Consider the following 16,852-nt stretch of genomic DNA (forward strand, 5'->3'; position numbering starts at 1 on the left):
AGTTATCTTTCGGGCGGTGTTTCTTATTAAATTGTTAAATGATACACAGCGGTAAATGTTTGAATTTGAAAATATTTCGCGCTGAGAGATTGGTAGAAATACGTCTTTATTTAGTTTTCACTGCGTATAAGGGATATAGTTGAACGTAATTGAAAGGACCCCGATGTCTTAAACATTTATTCGTAAATAAAGTTTATAACGATGTTATCATTAGGCTTTTAATAATAATAACGATTATTCGCTTTCAGCGATCAGTTTGATCACTTCTCGCCCTCTCCATGCGAATCCAGAGCGGGTAATAAAATTGCAAAGATATTTCATAGACACTAAGCAATCTGCCTTTCCACTTTCCACTTTTCATCGTAGAAGGAAATAAAACTATTCCTGCTGCTTAAGTAACAACGAGCGCACGCCATATCATTTTCTATAATCGTAATTTAATCGCATATACAGGGATCCCTATCGTATCTGATAAAATTTAAGTATTTAACACAGTTCATTCTTACAAAGGCACAAGTTTTCTCTTCCTCTTGCGTAAAGTTATTTCTCGACGCTCCAGCTCGATCGTCAAACATACTTTACATTGTCTTTTTATACAACAGCGTTTCCCAAAGCACCTTGATCAGCCAAATTAAATACAAGTCTGTACCGAAAACACTGAACAATACGAATAGAAATAAATCTTCAACTCGAATTACTATCTTCAGCTGACAATAGTCAACAAATCACTCTCTATACGACATCCCCCACCTCAAATCTCATAAATATCTCATCAACAGTGGCGCACCCAAAGGGGGTCCAAGGGGTCGTGGCACCCCCAAAGAAGGGGCTTTGTAAAAAGAGAAGAAACCTGAATTCTATTCTTTAAATAAATTTTTCTAATCGCCTAATGAATTCTCACCTTATTCAATTTGCATTAAAAATATTTCTATCCATTCAACTCAGCTCCTCCCAAGATTGAATCCCGAGTGCGCCACTGCTCATCAATGTAATCAACATTGAACCAGGAAAGTTGCAAATTGGAAAACACCACAGACTCCACAGTCAATTACAATATTACTAGCGCGAAAATATACACATCTGTATGTTTCACGAACGCAGCTGGAGGGTCGTCCAAGCGATAATCTCACGCGCATAGACGAAACAGTCGAACAGATCTGGCGGACCGGAAGCTCGTAGGCTATTCAGTCGTACAACCGTGTCCCGACATCCGTTTAAACTTTCACGGTGCTCGAGCAGCTTAATATATAAAAAAACAACTTAGAAAACGAAAATAGTAGATAGAGAAACGGTCGAGCGAGTGCTCGGACAGCAACACGATATTATAATCTAGAAAATATACAAAACACGAGGCTCGGGTAGACTTATTGTCGATAAGACACTAGGCTACGAGAAATAATTGGCGAGACTTTCTTTGTCTGACCAGCAAGCGAAGTTAGGATACTTTCGAGGACCCTTACGTTTCACGCTTCGAGGCTTCCGGCTTGAAACTGTGTTCCTCTGGCACAGTTTTTTCTTAACTTCCAAATTCATCGAGTTGGATCACTTAAGTTGAGCTGCGTGGGCACAATTCGTACCATAAATGAATTTAGATGAATGCTCGTCTGGTATCTGCGGTAGGGGTGGATTTGTACAGGCTAAGTAGGCTCCAGCCTAGGGCTTGAAATTTGGGGGTGGCAAATTTTCGGCGAAAGAAATTGAGAAATGATCAAAGCCTTGAGACAACTTTAAAGTTTAAGGGGTCTCCCTACCTTGACGGACGATTAATGATGCGAACTTTGGGAATTTTTTAAAACAAAACCATTGAATATATTTGCTTCCAGCTTTACGGCTTTATTTGTCAATCTTTAGAGAATATGAAAGAAAAATTGCGTGCAAAAATAATGGTTATATCCGGAGTTATAGTGCTTCAAATAGAGCGCCATATGAAAATCATATGCGCGTATCAAAAGCAAAAAAAAATGGCAGCGTCTAAAACAGACCTCGATTTCTGCAAAAAATTCGCTGTTTTTTTTAAATATGTGCAAATACAGGCATAAAGTTTTCAATTAATATAATTTGAGGGTTTCTCTTTAAAGAATCCGAAATATCGCGCTCCTTTTCAGGCCGTCTAAGTAGGGAGACCCTTTAAACACAATTCACTTTTCTTCCATCTAGCAAATTAGCAATAACTCAGTGTTTCCCAACCTTCTCTGAGTCACGATCCCCTTAACATTCAAATAACTTGCAACCCTCCCCCATACAAAGTAGGGTAAATTTAATAAGGTAAAGAAAACACATTAAAAATACTTACTTCGTAATATAATTCTAACTTAATAATATTAAAAGAAGAAAACAAAAAACCGTGGGAACCCTCCAGAAAGCACATCGCGACCCCCAGGTTGGAATCACCGCAATAACTCATATGCGAGTAGTTATAACGAATGAATTTTAAAATTAATTAAATCCTCCCCTAATCTAGCATTTCTTCGCACGTGGAAAGTTTATATTAACAACAAATGCTCAATGGAACACAGTTTGCACCCAGAAGCTGGCCCAAACTGCCCATGGAAACCTCGAAGCTTCTAGTAACACTCTGACTAGCATCGGCGCGTTTTCACGCCCAGGGACTTGTGCACACGTTTGTGCGTTCAGATTTTCTGGAAAGCATCGAAAGTATTGTCGAGAAAGCCTGACCGAAGGGCCATTTTCCAAAACCCTGCTGCACTGAAAGTGATAGAGACGAGCCGCGACGCACCATGCCTCCAACTGCCTCGCGGACACAGGACGACAGGGTCCAGTTCCCTTTAATAACGAATGCAGGGAGCAAGCGCACAGCGTCGCGGGAACTTCAGCGGCAGAAGAGAAAGACAGTCGCGCGTACTCCATAGGCGTGGAATTCGTGGCTTCGTGATTAGATGCGTTCGCATCGACTACGGTGCACCCAGCAGTGGACTAGAGAATTTGCAGCGTACCGTTGGACCCCCAGTCGCGGAATTATGAACGCCTCGGTGGCCGGACCTTGCCGGCCTTGATGAAAATTCAACGGCTGCCTTCTACGTGGCCAGAGGGATCTCAAAAGATCCTCGAACGCCGATTAGAAAGCACAGAGCGTTCCGCACGGATCTTGATACTTCTAGGGGAGAGTTTGATTCCGTTGGGGTAGGTCATGAGTCGATCGGGTCACCTCTGACCCGCCGTTAAGCGAGCATACGATTACGCGGCTTTAGAGGCCAAGTGTCTCTTGTTGCGTTTGAAGCCCGTCTATAAGTCGACGTCCTCTTGCTTCGCCTTGGGGGCCATCTTCTCGTCGCTCTCCGACTCCTTCACGATTACGTGGACGTCCGCGACTTCCACCGGTGGAGGCGCCGCTGGGTTCACGGACCGATCCTCCTCGGCGAACGCGAAGCCAATCGTCGCGCCGATCTTCTGGCTTGCCTGCCTGAACGAATCTGACAGCATCACCTGCTCGCAGGAATTTATTCGCTGGTCAAGTACCGCGGGCGAAAAGTTCGAGGGCTCACGGTGCTCGGTAAATTTAATAAGAATAACAGTCCGATGATATAAGCTCTTTGCTTGCGGTAGGAAAATAGAAGATTGCGAACTGTGAACTGCTTGATTAGCTTCTTACAAGGGATGTTTTAAATTCGGAGGCAACTAGAGAAGTAAACGGATCTGAAACTTTGCGGAGATGCGGCTCAAGTGATGCTGATAACGTCAATGTTTTTTTAGTCGGTAATAAAACGGTGGTAAGGGGTAAAACACCCCCTCGAAAAAAATGGCCAGGTTTCAGATTATCGCGAATATCTACAAAACTGTAAGAGATATAAAAAAGAAGTCCCATTGAAAGTTCTATGGTTTTTTATGTCGTATAAAGTGGCGTTAAAGAATTTGCGAGGAACATTATTTTTTTTTCAAAATGTATTCCCACCACCCATTTTTCGAAAATTCTTTATCGCCATGTTGTAGCATATCGAAAGCCATAGAACTTTCAGTTGAACTTTTTTTCGATATATCTAAAAACTTACCATTTTCTCGTGGGGGTGATTTCACCCTTAGGACCGTTTTATTGCCGAATCGAAAAATAGTGACGTTATTGGCATCGCTTGAACTACATTTCTGCAAAGTTTCAGATTTTTTTTTCAATTTTCGACTTGTCGATCTTCCCTTGTCAATTCAGCTTCTTCCATTTCGTTATACACTTGACACCGCGTCGTCGACTTAATTTGTACTGTATCTAGCGAGCACACAGTGAGCACTAAAAGCTTGCAGAATTGTTGATTGATAATTTATCGCATACCTGCACTACGTTGATGCACATAGAGGTGAGAGCCAGGCCGAACACCAGGTATATTATCGAACACATCATGTATATGGGATGCTAGATCAACCAACCAATCAATCTGTTAATTTCCGCGCGTCAATTCTGTCAACGGGCGGTTTTTTTAAGTTTTTTTTTTTTGTCTTTCTAATAGGAAAATACGTGCAACTGTGCTGAGTGAGACAAATGCGAAAAGCACGTACGAAATAGTGTATACGGTGATGTATATATCTTTTTTTTGTCGAAGTTTTTCGGGTTTTTTTTTAAAGCTTACCATCTGAACGCCACCGTGAAAAAAGAAGCAAGAGAAGAAGTTAATCGCACGTCGATACCGCTCTCGAGGATTTTTGGTGGGAGAGGGACGGGTACCATTTTAACTGGATCGAAAGCAAACGCTAATTGCAACTGAAAAGCAAAGGGAGGTCTTTCCGATGGGCATTCGTGGTTCAGTAAACTTGTACTTGCTGCATTAAGGGTGAGAATCCTATTTTTTTCGGGGTAGAAAACAGCATAATTTGGGACCAATTTTATCACCAGCGGACGACGAACTTTGCGCGGCGTGATGGTCGATCGTGCATTACTCCTATATTTATTGTTGAAAATTAGTAAGAAAAAAACTGCAGCTTCTTCAAAGATGCGTGAAAATATGTTCCAAATTTCAGATAAATCGAGGTGCTAGTTTTTTTAAAAAAAAAATCCCAAATTTTTCTACGCTTTTAGCCCAAAAAAGTCAGTCTACTGCACGTTTACTGAACCAATCTGAATGTGAAACAGGTGGTAAGGTCTCTACAGCCCTAAATTCTACGCTTTGCCAAGATCTGTCCTATCTAATAGCGACGGGCAGCGAATGAGATCGAGAAAACGATATACGGTACAATAATTTGCGGTTTGCAAAGAGTTGTCACCTTTGGCACGTAATCGCCGAAGCCGATAGTGCTCATGGAGATGAAGACGAAGTAGAAGCTCTCGAAGAAGCCCCAGCCCTCGGACAGGCAGAACAGCGTGGCTCCTACGAATATGTAACCGAGGAGGATGAAAATGGCTACGGAGATAGGCAGATTGAACTCGTCGTCGATGGCGAACGTCGACATTGCCGGCGTTCCTGGCGTGTCGGGAGGAACGTTTCCGTCCAAATTGAGCACCGTTTGAGACTGTTGCGCCTGCTTCTGCATCTCCTCGATGTCCTCCGGATTGATTTGCGAGGGCCTCTTGAACGTGGCGAAGTCGTAGACCAGTTGCACGCCCTTCATCACCTCCTGTGGACCCAAAATTGCGATTATTAATATCCGTGCTGTATTTGCAGGAGATGTGATATTTGGGAGGGATGCTATACTTTTCACTGTTTTTAATGTAAAATTTCAAATGAAGGAAAATTTAGGTATCAGAGTTCTTGGGGAAATCAGAATTATTCCACGCAGAGGTGCCCTAATTCTAGTGGAATAATCTACTAAACCTAAGATTACTTTTTATTTACCAAATTTAGAGGAATAATCTACTAAACCCAAGTTTACTTTTTATTTACCAATTTTAGTGGAATAATCTACTAAACCTAAGTTTACTTTTTATTTACCAAATTTAGAGGAATAATCTACTAAACCCAAGTTTACTTTTTATTTACCAAATTTAGAGGAATAATCTACTAAACCCAAGTTTACTTTTTATTTACCAAATTTAGAGGAATAATCTACTAAACCCAAGTGTACTTTTTATTTACCAATTTTAGGGGAATAATCTACTAAACCTAAGTTTACTTTTTATTTACCAAATTTAGAGGAATAATCTACTAAACCCAAGTGTACTTTTTATTTACCAATTTTAGTAGAATAATCTCCTAAACCCAAGTTTACTTTTCATTTACCAATTTTAGTGGAATAATCTACTAAACCCAAATTTACTTCTCATTTACCAATTTTAGTGGAATAATCTACTAAACCCAGGTTTACTTTTAATTTACCAACTTTACTGGAAAAATCGCTATTGACAGAGTTATACTATTGAATTTTCTGATCTGGGACGTTCTTACCTGGACCGGGCCAGTTCGGCGAACTGTGCGGCAACTTCCAGTGTAGTACAGCCTCCTGACAAATGCCCAGAGGAACTTTATGCCGCGGGTGAAGAGTTTACCGAAGTCAGCCAGTATTATGAGGAACATCGGTATCCCGAAGATGGCGTAGATGATGGTGATGGCTCTTCCCGTGTTGGTGCTGGGCGAGATGTGACCGTACCCTAAAATAGCGTGGACATATCTCGGTGAAACGGGATTCCATGATTCCCGCACCTCTGTATCGCTGGGACCAGTAATTTGGACAGGGCGCGAAGTCATTACACTTCTATGGGATAAAAATAAATTCAGAGGCGCTAAGTATACGGAGGCACTGGGCCTAATTTTAGCGGCTTTAGTGGCATAATTTGGCGGTTGTTTGATCGTAAAGCAGTCGCGTCCTGTTTATAATAACGGAATGTGGTTGGGCTTGGTGCGGTCATTGTTGAAAACGAAACCCCCCCGGAATTAGCAGTACTAAAACGACAAAGTATCCAACTTTAGTAGTGTTTACTAAAACCCTCCCAAGCAACTCCACTTGCTGTAACATTTGCTCATTAACTATTTCATTTATTTAATTCTTCTAAGCTCCTCTAAAATTCCCAGAGTCCTAACTCAGGATTAGCAATTCTACCGTCCCCTCACCATAAACAAAGGAACTTTTACGCTATCAGAGATCAGTAATTTCCCATGCACTGACCTAATAATTAAGGATCTAGCTCCTCAGGTGCACTTAATTGCGAGGGATTAGAGGGATCATGATAATTCAGAGCTTAGCAGGATATTATACATAAGTATGCTCAGTGTTAAACGAATTCAGCCTTATCATCCTTCTTCAGAGTGCCCCCCAATCCTCCCACACATCCGGACCCAACGGAATTCCAAAATATCCCCGATTTTTATCATCCTCCCTTCCAGCACTCCACGCGTGCGCACTGGGAATTAATTTTGACAATGTTACCACGGTGCATCGGTGCAACTATACTCGCCCCTTGGAAAATCAATACGGGCCTCGTTAAACGGTTTTACAGCGACCATGTCGATTTAATTTTCCCTCGACGTAGCAAGTACCCTCACCGATGGTGGTGATGACGGTCAGACAGTACACCACAGCGTTGAGGAAGGTCCAGCTCCTCTGGCCGCTGTACGACTGCACGCCAGCTTCGTGAGCGGTGTGCAGCTGCTCCTCGAACTCCATCAGCTTCCGCCTGGCCATGCTCTTCCAGTCGTCCTCCCTCAGACTGTGACTGTAGTTCCACAGGCTGTCCAGGAAGTCCCTCTTGACCCTCTTCACGCCGCATTTGTAGAAGGTCTCGAATGCCCCTTCCGTGAACCTGAAGACGAATGCGCCCAGGCCGCAGTAGATGATGACTAGCATCAGCTCAGCCATGCAACGACCCCTCAGCCCTTTCATGATCTGCGTTTCCTTCGGGTTCTGCGCGACGAAAGCCTTGAACTCGGACACCACGTCCCTCAGGGCTCTTAGAAAGTCCATAAAGGTAACTCTCTCCGGAGGACCCGCCACTTCAACGATTTTAGCTTTCGTTCGCTTCGGAGCCACAGGTTCCTGCTGCACTTCTTCATCGTCAGATTCCTTCTCCTCTTTCTTCTTGCGGAGAAATGACACCCAGGAGAACCAGGACCTCTTCTCCTCGGGCTCCTTTGATTTCTGCATCGACTTTGCCACGCCTTCCTGCTCGAGCTCCGTCAGAGGCACGCTGAACTTCCTCTGCCTTAGGAAAGTCTCGTCCTCGGCGTCCTCATAGACGTCCGGAGTGTCCGGGTCCAGGATACTGCGCTCCCTCATCAGGTATTCCCTCTGAGCCTTGGCGAAGTCCTCGATGAGGCTGTCGTTGCTCAGCGGGATGATCTGCTTCTTCATGTCCGAGGAGGATCTCTTCATGGGGACCTCTTCCGCGCTGCGCGTAGGCAAGGACTCGCTCTTCTTCATCTTCGGGTCCTCGTCTGTGTCCTCGGTCTGGCTGAACCTCCTCCAGGGCCTTTCCGGTCTCGGCTGACCCTCTGGCTCTTCGAGCTTCTGTTTACTCGCCCTCTTTTCCCTTGGTGGCTTCTCAACGACCTCGTTCTTAACAGCCTCAGGGTCAGCGTTCCTCTTCGCGCTGGGCTTCTTCATTCGAACCTTGCCACCCTCCGGCGACTTGGTCCTCCTAGAATGCTTCTCCACTTTCTCATCCAGGTCACTGGAGTCGGTGGACTCGCTGGGCTTCTCCAAGCGCTCCCTGGACTTCTTCTTCAAGCGCCGTTCAGCCTTCCTCGGCTCAGCTGGTCGGTCGGCATCGACTTCCTTAGATTTGGCAGGCACTTCCAGGTGCAGGTGTGTAGCTTCGCTGGTCTTCACCTCCTTTAGAGGACTTTCCTCCGCTTTGCTCGCCGCTGTCTTCTTTACCGGCCGCACCTCTTCAGCGTCATTCTCACGTGCTCGCGCGTCGCTCGGGGCGGAGCGCTTCTCGTTGCTAGCTTTCCCTTTGGAATCCTCCAAAGAGGACTTCCTCTCCTCCCTCTGCTTCCTAGAAGCTTCCTCTCTCCGCTCCTCGGCCTCTACCTGCCCCTGCAGCTTCTCCTGCTCGGAGCGCTCCGCGTCGTCCGCCATCTTCACCATTCTGGCGCGTCGCGCCTCTTCCTCCTCGTCGTCGGACGTCTCCACCAGCTGCTGCCTGGAAGACGGGTCCGGCGTCTTCTCCCGCCTCCTCGCCGCCGCTTTGCGCCGTCTGTGCACCGTGTAGCTGTCCTCCATCGCGGTTACGCGGACCGACCGACCAGCCTCGACCGCCGAGGTGCGATGCGGACGACGGACACGTTGGAGAACGCCACCGCTCGCGGACGATTGGCCGATCCCCTGGCCCCGGTGCAGACGGACACCGGAGACAGAAATAAAACAGAGGCTGCTGCTCCCACCACCCCGGAAAGCCGTCGCGACGCGGCTCCGTCGCTACCAGCGAAACTGTGGGATCACTTTTGCCGCAGCGGGTATCGAGCGAGGGCGCCGCGCGAATCGCGCGCAACCAGAACGCACGGCACGTTCAAGCGACGCGCTGCAACGCCTGCAGCTGCCGCAACCCGTGCAACCCCGCGGCACAGACTGCAGCCGGCCGCGCCTACCAGGGTTCTTTGAGAGGGCGCGGGAAATGGGGGTGTTGGATTGGTATGAGAGTTGGGCATTATACGAATAATTTTTTATAGGAATAATATATAATTTATGGTATAGCGGCAATAATTTATTCCAATAAAAAAATATTCGTTAATGAGAATTCATTCGAGTAGAAGATTATTCGTTACTCTCGACGCGGTTCTCTGGCGCGGAGTTTCTGCGCGTCACACAGCATCCTTTGATGCTGAGCCTCTTAGAAGGTAGATTGATTGGCTACTTTAGTTGTCAATCTTCTGTGCTTCTTATTTTCCCGAAGTGATCGGTTTGACTTCTGAGAGGCAGTTTCTATGATTTAACTTGGGGAACTGAGGTGGCTGCTATGATGTAAGTGCAGGATGAAAAGTGGTGTCTTCTTTGTGGATACTTGTACAATATTTTTTTTTAATGCGGTTTAGGAGAAGCCAAGGCATAAATTCTTCTGTAAACTATATTCGTTAAATATTGTAAAATTGTTCGTGGGACGGGTGCCAACTATTCTGGTAGGTGTAGTGATATTTCTTAGACATGCGGAGCTAGTATAGGTATCGCTATAAGGAGCTAGTAAAAGATGTAGCATCCTCTGAAGCATAGGACGTCGGGAACTGAAGCTTCTATATCGATGGCTTCGTGCACAAATATTGCATGTCCGCAGGGTGTCTTCAGGGAGACACAAGGAACAAAAACATTATTTTTCACAAACTTACGAAGCAGATATAAATGTGATTTTTATACAGCATAAAGACACAGTCAAGAACTATTTATAAAATCTGAAATTTCACGAAAAGTGGAGATATAATATTCGTGCACTAAATCATCTTTATGATCTTATACTTTATATGGATCAGTTTCATGTTACGACGGATTAAATCAATCACAACATGTCGCAAAGATGCTTGCATCGTACAGACACATTTACATCTCCCAGATGTATAGGAATGCAGGTCAATGTTTTCCTTTGCTGGAAGAATTTCTACTAAAAGTGAGCGAAAAACAGGAACGAGTTAATACGCCTCTCCTCTGCGCACTGGCTCTGAAAAGCGAGCCTTTCCCAGCGCTTTCAGTTCGTTCACTGTTAATTCACAGCACACGTAGGAATACAGCCGGGTGCAATCTCAAAGAAGGAAATCGCGCGGCTCTAACGCAGAGAATGTATGTCAATTTCGAAGCGCTTCAACTTTTCCCTCCCCATCGACCCTTGGATTTCTTCCTCCGCGAGCAGTAGCTTAACTTTCCCCACTCGTGAAAGAATAGTGCTTAAACTGTCGAAAAGTTCAATCCCGATATTCCCCCGAAGCGCCGCAACCCTCCGTGCTCCGCCGCTCATTGTCCCATTACTCTGCCACGTCGCCGTGGACGATGAGCAACGAGAAAACAAGGAAATACCTCCGGGGAATCGTTGCGGAAGGGATTGCGCGAGAGAATAGCGCGGTCGTGGCTGAACAAAATGCCCTGCCGTGCCAGTGGAGCTTCGGTCCCTCGTTATAAGCACGCCCCGCTTGAATTGTATTGGAATATTTCTCGCGATAGTCACCCGGACGAAGCAGCTCTTCCCCTGAGTGGCTGAAAATTTACGATCCCCAACGTGGTTCCCATCATCCGGTGAAAGATGCTCGAAAAAAGATCTCCTGGGTCGCGGGATTTCGAAAACGATGGCGCCCCCGTCTTCCCACGACTCGTCTTTTTCGTTACGCAATGGGCATCTCGAAATAGTACGCGTGGGCACATTTTGTCGACGCTCGGATCTTCGTGTATGCACGTGGATGTTCACGACAGTGAATAATTGAGAAAGTACCAGCAGAGTGTTTGAGAGAAGTCGATCGAATTTCTGGCTGCGTGCTCTGCTTGGCAGAAAGGGGAAAAGAAAGTTTGGAATAAGGTTTTCGTGGGTAAGAAACCAGAGTTATGATAGAAGTACTGTTTAAGGAGCCAAAACACTCGAAAAATGGGTGGTTTTTATGAATTTTTTACAAGCAGAAGTTGTAACGTATCCTAAAAAATATTTTCGGCTTTTATTAATACACTTGTTAGGGTACGGAAAAAAGATTTGTTTCGTGCTTTCGGTTCTGATGCGTTTTCTATGTGGCGCTTAGTGCAGCGCTGCTAAAAAAAGTGCCTAAACGGTAACCACGAAATTTACTCACAAAATCGTCCAAACTCAAAGATCCAAAGAATTTCGTAAAACTTATATCAATGGCTATCGCTTTATCTTCTGTCGCGGTAAAAAGACACCAAAAGTACGATTGCTGCACGTTTGAACGAAACAGTTAAAAAAAAATGGTAATTTTACGCATAAATGTGAGGATAAAAAAGAAACTCATGGTTCAAAAAGTTATGTTAGAGGATGATGCGATAGCGAGTCCAATTACGAATCAAATGGCTCAAGGTTTTTTTGAATCGGTTCAGTAGATCTTCTGAAATCGTGGTTACCATTTAGGTATCTCTTTTCGGCAGCACTGCACTAACAGTAAGACACCGCCTAGAAAATGCATCGAGGCCGAAAACATGAAATAAAAATTATTTTCTGCACCCCAACGAGTGTATTAATAAAAGCCGAAAACATTTTGTAGTATATGTTACAACCTGTTCTTGTAAAAAATTCATAAAAATCATCAACTTTTCGAGCGTTGTGCCCAGAGGGTCCGAAGCTTTTTGAGACACCCTGTGCACGCTAAACGATTGGAGCGACATCAATCATCCCAAGGATCTTCCAATCACTCCTGCACACGATATAATGAGACATGTTGGAATATTACGCGCGGAGCAATAATGGGCGACTAATGACAAAGGGCCTACAACTGGGTCGCGCATTATTAATTTCAGTTTGCAGCTGGACTCGACGCAATATTTCCATACCAGCCAGGACATCGCGCGCCATGCACTTATTAATTCATTAATTGTTCTCTCCATGTAATAACTATTACCTCCCTCCTTTTTCAAGGAAGCAAAATTGCCGCAGCTTCATTCCTCTCAAATACGAGCTCTTAAATTTGAAAGGGGCCTAAAATCTTCGATTCTAAATCCTACCACTGCAGCTTCCCTCGTACATCCTCGAATTTCAGACAGAATCTTGCCCAGTCACTTCGAGAATCGTAGCGTGTACGCTCGAGAGCATAGAGGCTTCTTAGCATCAGCGTGAAACCGTACCGTTCAACTTTTTCAGTTTATTTCTCCGCAAGCTTTATCGACGCTAGGTATACGCGTGCCAATCGTAGACGTCGGCGATCTCGGACTGCACGCTTCTTTAAATATCGATTCGCCGTAGCCGGGTAGTCTCCGGTTGTACGTAAATCAATTTAATGGCACCGAAAACAAGTACAGGCTCAGGGGGAGCCTGCGAGGATGCGAAAGAGGTGGAACCGTGGATAAGGTAATCGGCACTTTATCGAGTTCCACTATGTAGGTCAGGACCGGGGGCATCGTTGAACTGGAAGGATTTTCGCGTGGGAAACAAGGAGAATCATCCTTGTACCTTTTTCCGATATGCAAACGCGAGAGCGTTTTGTACACTCCATCCTGCGGAGCACCGGTACTACACGTGTGCCGGGCCGGTTGACTGCTACAGGGGTCACAAGTAAACTCTCTAATCTTTATAGGATATTGATAGAAGTTAAAGAGAATTTTATTTTTTATACGGAAATGTTTTATTGTAATTCAGGGCTCGTCGTTTCTATGTTACAATACTTTTAACCGACTTCAAAAAGGAGGAGGTTATCGATTCGAGCCGTATGTATATTTTTTTGTTTTTATGTTTGTCCCTGCATAACTCCTCAGCATATGGACCGATTTTAATGATCTTTTTTTTTATTCAAAAGACGCCGATTCTCCGGTGATCACATTCTACGCTGCAATAATATTGGCCCAATACTTTGCCAGTACTGGTTAATTCAAAATGCACCTCGTTACATAATTTGTATTTCATGTATTCTCGCAATTTTAGAGTATTTCCGCGCGTTCAGTTGTAGGCCCCATATAACGAATTTGAGAAACCCTTATTCTCACTATTTCAAGTCGCTTATTTTTGGAATCTCCCATTTCTATCAAACGGTTCTTTCTTTACGAGTCAGCTCTTTTTAGGCCTACTCATATTTTTTCTAAAATAAATGTAGTTACCCAACTTAAATAACTAAAAAGTAAAAAATACAACAATTTTTAGAAAAATTTAGAACCGGCTTCTAAAACATTCTAAAATGTTCTAAAAAGTAAAAAATAATTTTTCCCTTATTTAATCTACGACTATCAATTTTTGTAAGTCGACGCCAAATTACACAGTGCAAATGATGAGGCGCCGACATAAAAAATCGATAGTCGCAGATTAAGTAAGGGAAAAGATTATTTTTTACTCTTTAGAGCAATTCTATGATTTAGAAATCGGTTTCACTATTTTTAAATTTTTTTTTCAATACAAAACTTTCGCGAATTAATTAATTAGTGAAATAATGCTATCAGTGGCGCGCTCAGGATTAAACTTGAGGGGAGTCGCGTAGAACAGATAATAATACTTTTAATGCAAATTTAGTGCAGGTTAAAGAATAAAATCTAGTTTTGTTTTCTGTTTACAAAGCCCCATCTTTGGGGGTGCGAAGGATAAATGTAGGATGCTTATAATAAGTAAACCCTTGCAAGCTTCTGATTAATATAACCAACATCAGGAATACTGTACAATATTAAATGCACCATTGAACTTCAAAATATTCTTACATCTGGCAGCAGAAATTTCAGTGAACGCGAGTGAATGGAAAGCATAGCACGCCCACGTGGCAGTGGACTCGTCAGCAACTAGAAAAATGCTACACCTATTCCTAATTACAAACTTTCATTCGCACGTTCGCGGCCGTAAATCAATGCCCTACCCTCGCCAGATACATATCCGCGACTCGCGAATACTCGCTGCGATCATGTTGCTGGATCAGCGAGAATTTTCCTCCCTGAACCAGCTACCCGCATCGTCCATCAATATAATCGGAACCCTCCCCGGAGAAAATCACGTCCACGCACAACGACCGAGCTGCAAAGCCATCCGCTGCACTGCACATCCTTGAAAGCTTCCTCGAGTTATATTAGTCAGCGAATGCCCGCCTGTCGTTAGATGAGAGGAGACACATTTTTTATTCCCTCTAATCTCGTTTCACCCGTTTCCCGCGCGCCCGGTGCCGTCACCGGCCAGAAATACCCGGCCGTCGTAATCCTTCGGGATTCGTCACCGAATCCGCCCGCGATTTTTCACGGAACGCCTCGGAGATCGGCGGATAAAAGCGTCGCAACAGAGATCGAGAGAAAAGAGTCCAGAAGGATGACTAATACCGAGCGTTGACGGGCAGCTCCGTCGTTGGAGCGACCCCGCCGGTGGATTTAATCCGGCAAGACGGAGGAGGAGCATGGTGAACGGAGAGTCGACGGGGCAATATTTTCGCGCGCGTTTCGAGGCAGCGCCGATTAGTGGCTCGCTGGCAAAGCAAACGAACTGGGAATGATATCGCTAAGATGCGGATAAATAAATCTTGGGGATCGCGCGCGGATTTATATCTGCCGTAAAGCGATGAAGCGACGTCCAAAGCACTCTCTCTCCCTGCCTTCCCTTTTCTTCGCCTGTGTTATTTCGTCGGGGCAGGGGCACGTTTACCCGCGATTCTCGTGATTCAATCGCGCCGAGGGTGTCCAAGCCTCGCGCGTCACGCCTCGTACAAATATATCGCGAGGGCCCTCGCGGAAAAACTGAGAATCGTTTCCAAAAGCAATTCCCGGACGCTCGAGTGTGACCCGTTGATTAAAAATAATATCTCCCGGCGGGAAACGGTAAACAGTGGCGGATAGCGCGGAGTACAGTGGAAACGCTGGAAACGCAAATATCGAGCCACCCGCGAATTCAATGTTCTGATTCTAATCGGGCTCGAAGGGTATGCGTGACGAGTTGGTACGTAATGCAAAAAAAGGCGGGGGTTTTTATAGTTTGTCGCGTTTGAGGGGGGGGGGGAGGGGGTTGAAGGAGAAAGTACTATGTGAACTTCTCCAAATCAGGGGTCGAATGAAACTTAATTTTTATAAATATTGTTTGTCGAAGTTTTAACTTTTAAATTATTGCCTTTCTGTTGCCAAGTTGACTTTAAGTTAACAGCTATTTCATCGTCGATTAATAAAAGTTCTGGAGGGTCGTGTAATTTGGAACAGATATTTAAAGGTGTAATATAAAAGTTCGGGATATTTTTTAATTAGTATTATTTGAGGAATTCGAAGCAGGATAAATGCAGAAAATAAAGCACTTTGTGATTTATACGTAATACCTATTTTCACCAAACGGTTTAAGCCTTAAACTTTAAGGTTTCAATCCCACGTTTTCGGCAAATCTGCTCGTCGCCGCTTCAACTTTTTTTCAGAGCAGAATAAATGTTCCTTTTTAACCGGAACTTTTTTTCTACTTTCCAGAAAATATAAGCTTCTTATCTGCACGAAAATGTGTGGAATGGAAGCTTCGGTTAATTCGCACGATTTTATAAGAGTTTCCTCGGAACAGAAAAGACAATAGTTGTCGAATTACAGTCACTGCATAATTAATTGAAAATTTTAACAATTTCATTCGTCCCCTGCTCCGAATGAATTGGAGAGTACCTACCTATATTCTATCGTAAATTCGCAGAGTATTTTCAAAGGACTCACCTATGGTGGTGTAAATGGTGCCACAGTAGAAGACAGCGTTCCAGAAGGACCACACTTTCTGGCCGCGATCCGTCACGCCGCGCTTGTAAAACTCGTACAAGTGCTCCTCGTACTCCATCAGATGCTTCCTCGCTCGTCCATTCCAGAGATCCGAATTCGAGGCAAGCACCTCGTCCTTCCAGAGCTCCCTGATTATTGTCAGCGTCGTGTTTCTGGGGCGGGGCAAGCAGATCGCTCGATTAAAATTACCAGCAACTGCATTACATCGAGTTACACTGCCCTATTTGCACATTTTTCAATTTGAAAGAGAGCACGATAGATATCTATGCAACCCGGGCTGTACAGATTGATCTCCGTTGATTTTTCCAAGGGAGCATCCCTCTGCTTGTTAGGAAAGAGAAGCTACAGAGCAACTGGACCAACGACACCCTTTGATTCGCCCTGATTCGATCCTGGCTCGCGCGAACACTGTGAACGCCCCCAATTATTGGGAGGAATTGCGGAATCGCGCGAGGGACTCTGATTCCGCGGAGACGGCGTGATAGAGGACCCTTTTGATCTCCATGCTCGGAGGAGTGTACGATCGTCTGCGCGGTAATTGTCCCCGTGCCCGCACCGTTCACAATTAGTGGGCAATCAATTCGCATGACTTTATTGCTCGGTTAGTTGTCCACCAGCCTGCAGGCACCGGTGTGCTGCGGAGAGTGGTTCC

At 44.7% G+C, this 16,852-nt stretch overlaps 1 protein-coding gene across 4 annotated transcripts; it reads right to left on the bottom strand.

The window, feature by feature from the left end:
* Window positions 1-89: 89 nt before the first annotated feature.
* LOC143373895 (uncharacterized) lies at window positions 90-9,416 on the bottom strand. 4 transcript variants are annotated; one of them, XR_013086557.1, is made up of 6 exons: window positions 7,419-9,408; window positions 6,324-6,526; window positions 5,206-5,556; window positions 4,280-4,360; window positions 2,143-3,444; window positions 90-1,743 (listed from the first exon to the last, which is right to left on the bottom strand). XR_013086557.1 is itself a non-coding variant. In XM_076821528.1 (5 exons), exons 1-5 carry the CDS (start codon window positions 9,094-9,096, stop codon window positions 3,244-3,246), a joined length of 2,514 nt encoding a protein of 837 aa, XP_076677643.1. In that variant the 5' UTR covers window positions 9,097-9,408; the 3' UTR covers window positions 90-3,243. The 4 variants fall into 4 exon arrangements, 3 of the variants coding, with proteins under 3 accessions (XP_076677643.1, XP_076677645.1, XP_076677644.1); XM_076821528.1 differs by having other exon boundaries at window positions 90-3,444; XM_076821530.1 differs by lacking the exons at window positions 90-1,743; window positions 2,143-3,444 and having other exon boundaries at window positions 4,322-4,405; window positions 7,419-9,412.
* Between the last annotated feature and the right edge of the window lie 7,436 nt (window positions 9,417-16,852).

Source organism: Andrena cerasifolii, chromosome 10, assembly GCF_050908995.1.
Source record: "Andrena cerasifolii isolate SP2316 chromosome 10, iyAndCera1_principal, whole genome shotgun sequence".
NCBI lineage: Eukaryota > Metazoa > Arthropoda > Insecta > Hymenoptera > Andrenidae > Andrena > Andrena cerasifolii.

Coding starts and splice junctions, on each gene's coding strand:
- LOC143373895 (XM_076821528.1), bottom strand. CDS start 9,096: ATGGAGGACAGCTACACGGTGCACAGACGGCGCAAAGCGGCGGCGAGG. Junction 6,527..7,418: donor GACCGTCATCACCACCATCG/GTGAGGGTACTT, acceptor ACGCTATTTTAG/GGTACGGTCACATCTCGCCC. Junction 4,361..5,205: donor TCGGCGATTACGTGCCAAAG/GTGACAACTCTT, acceptor TGGTTGATCTAG/CATCCCATATACATGATGTG.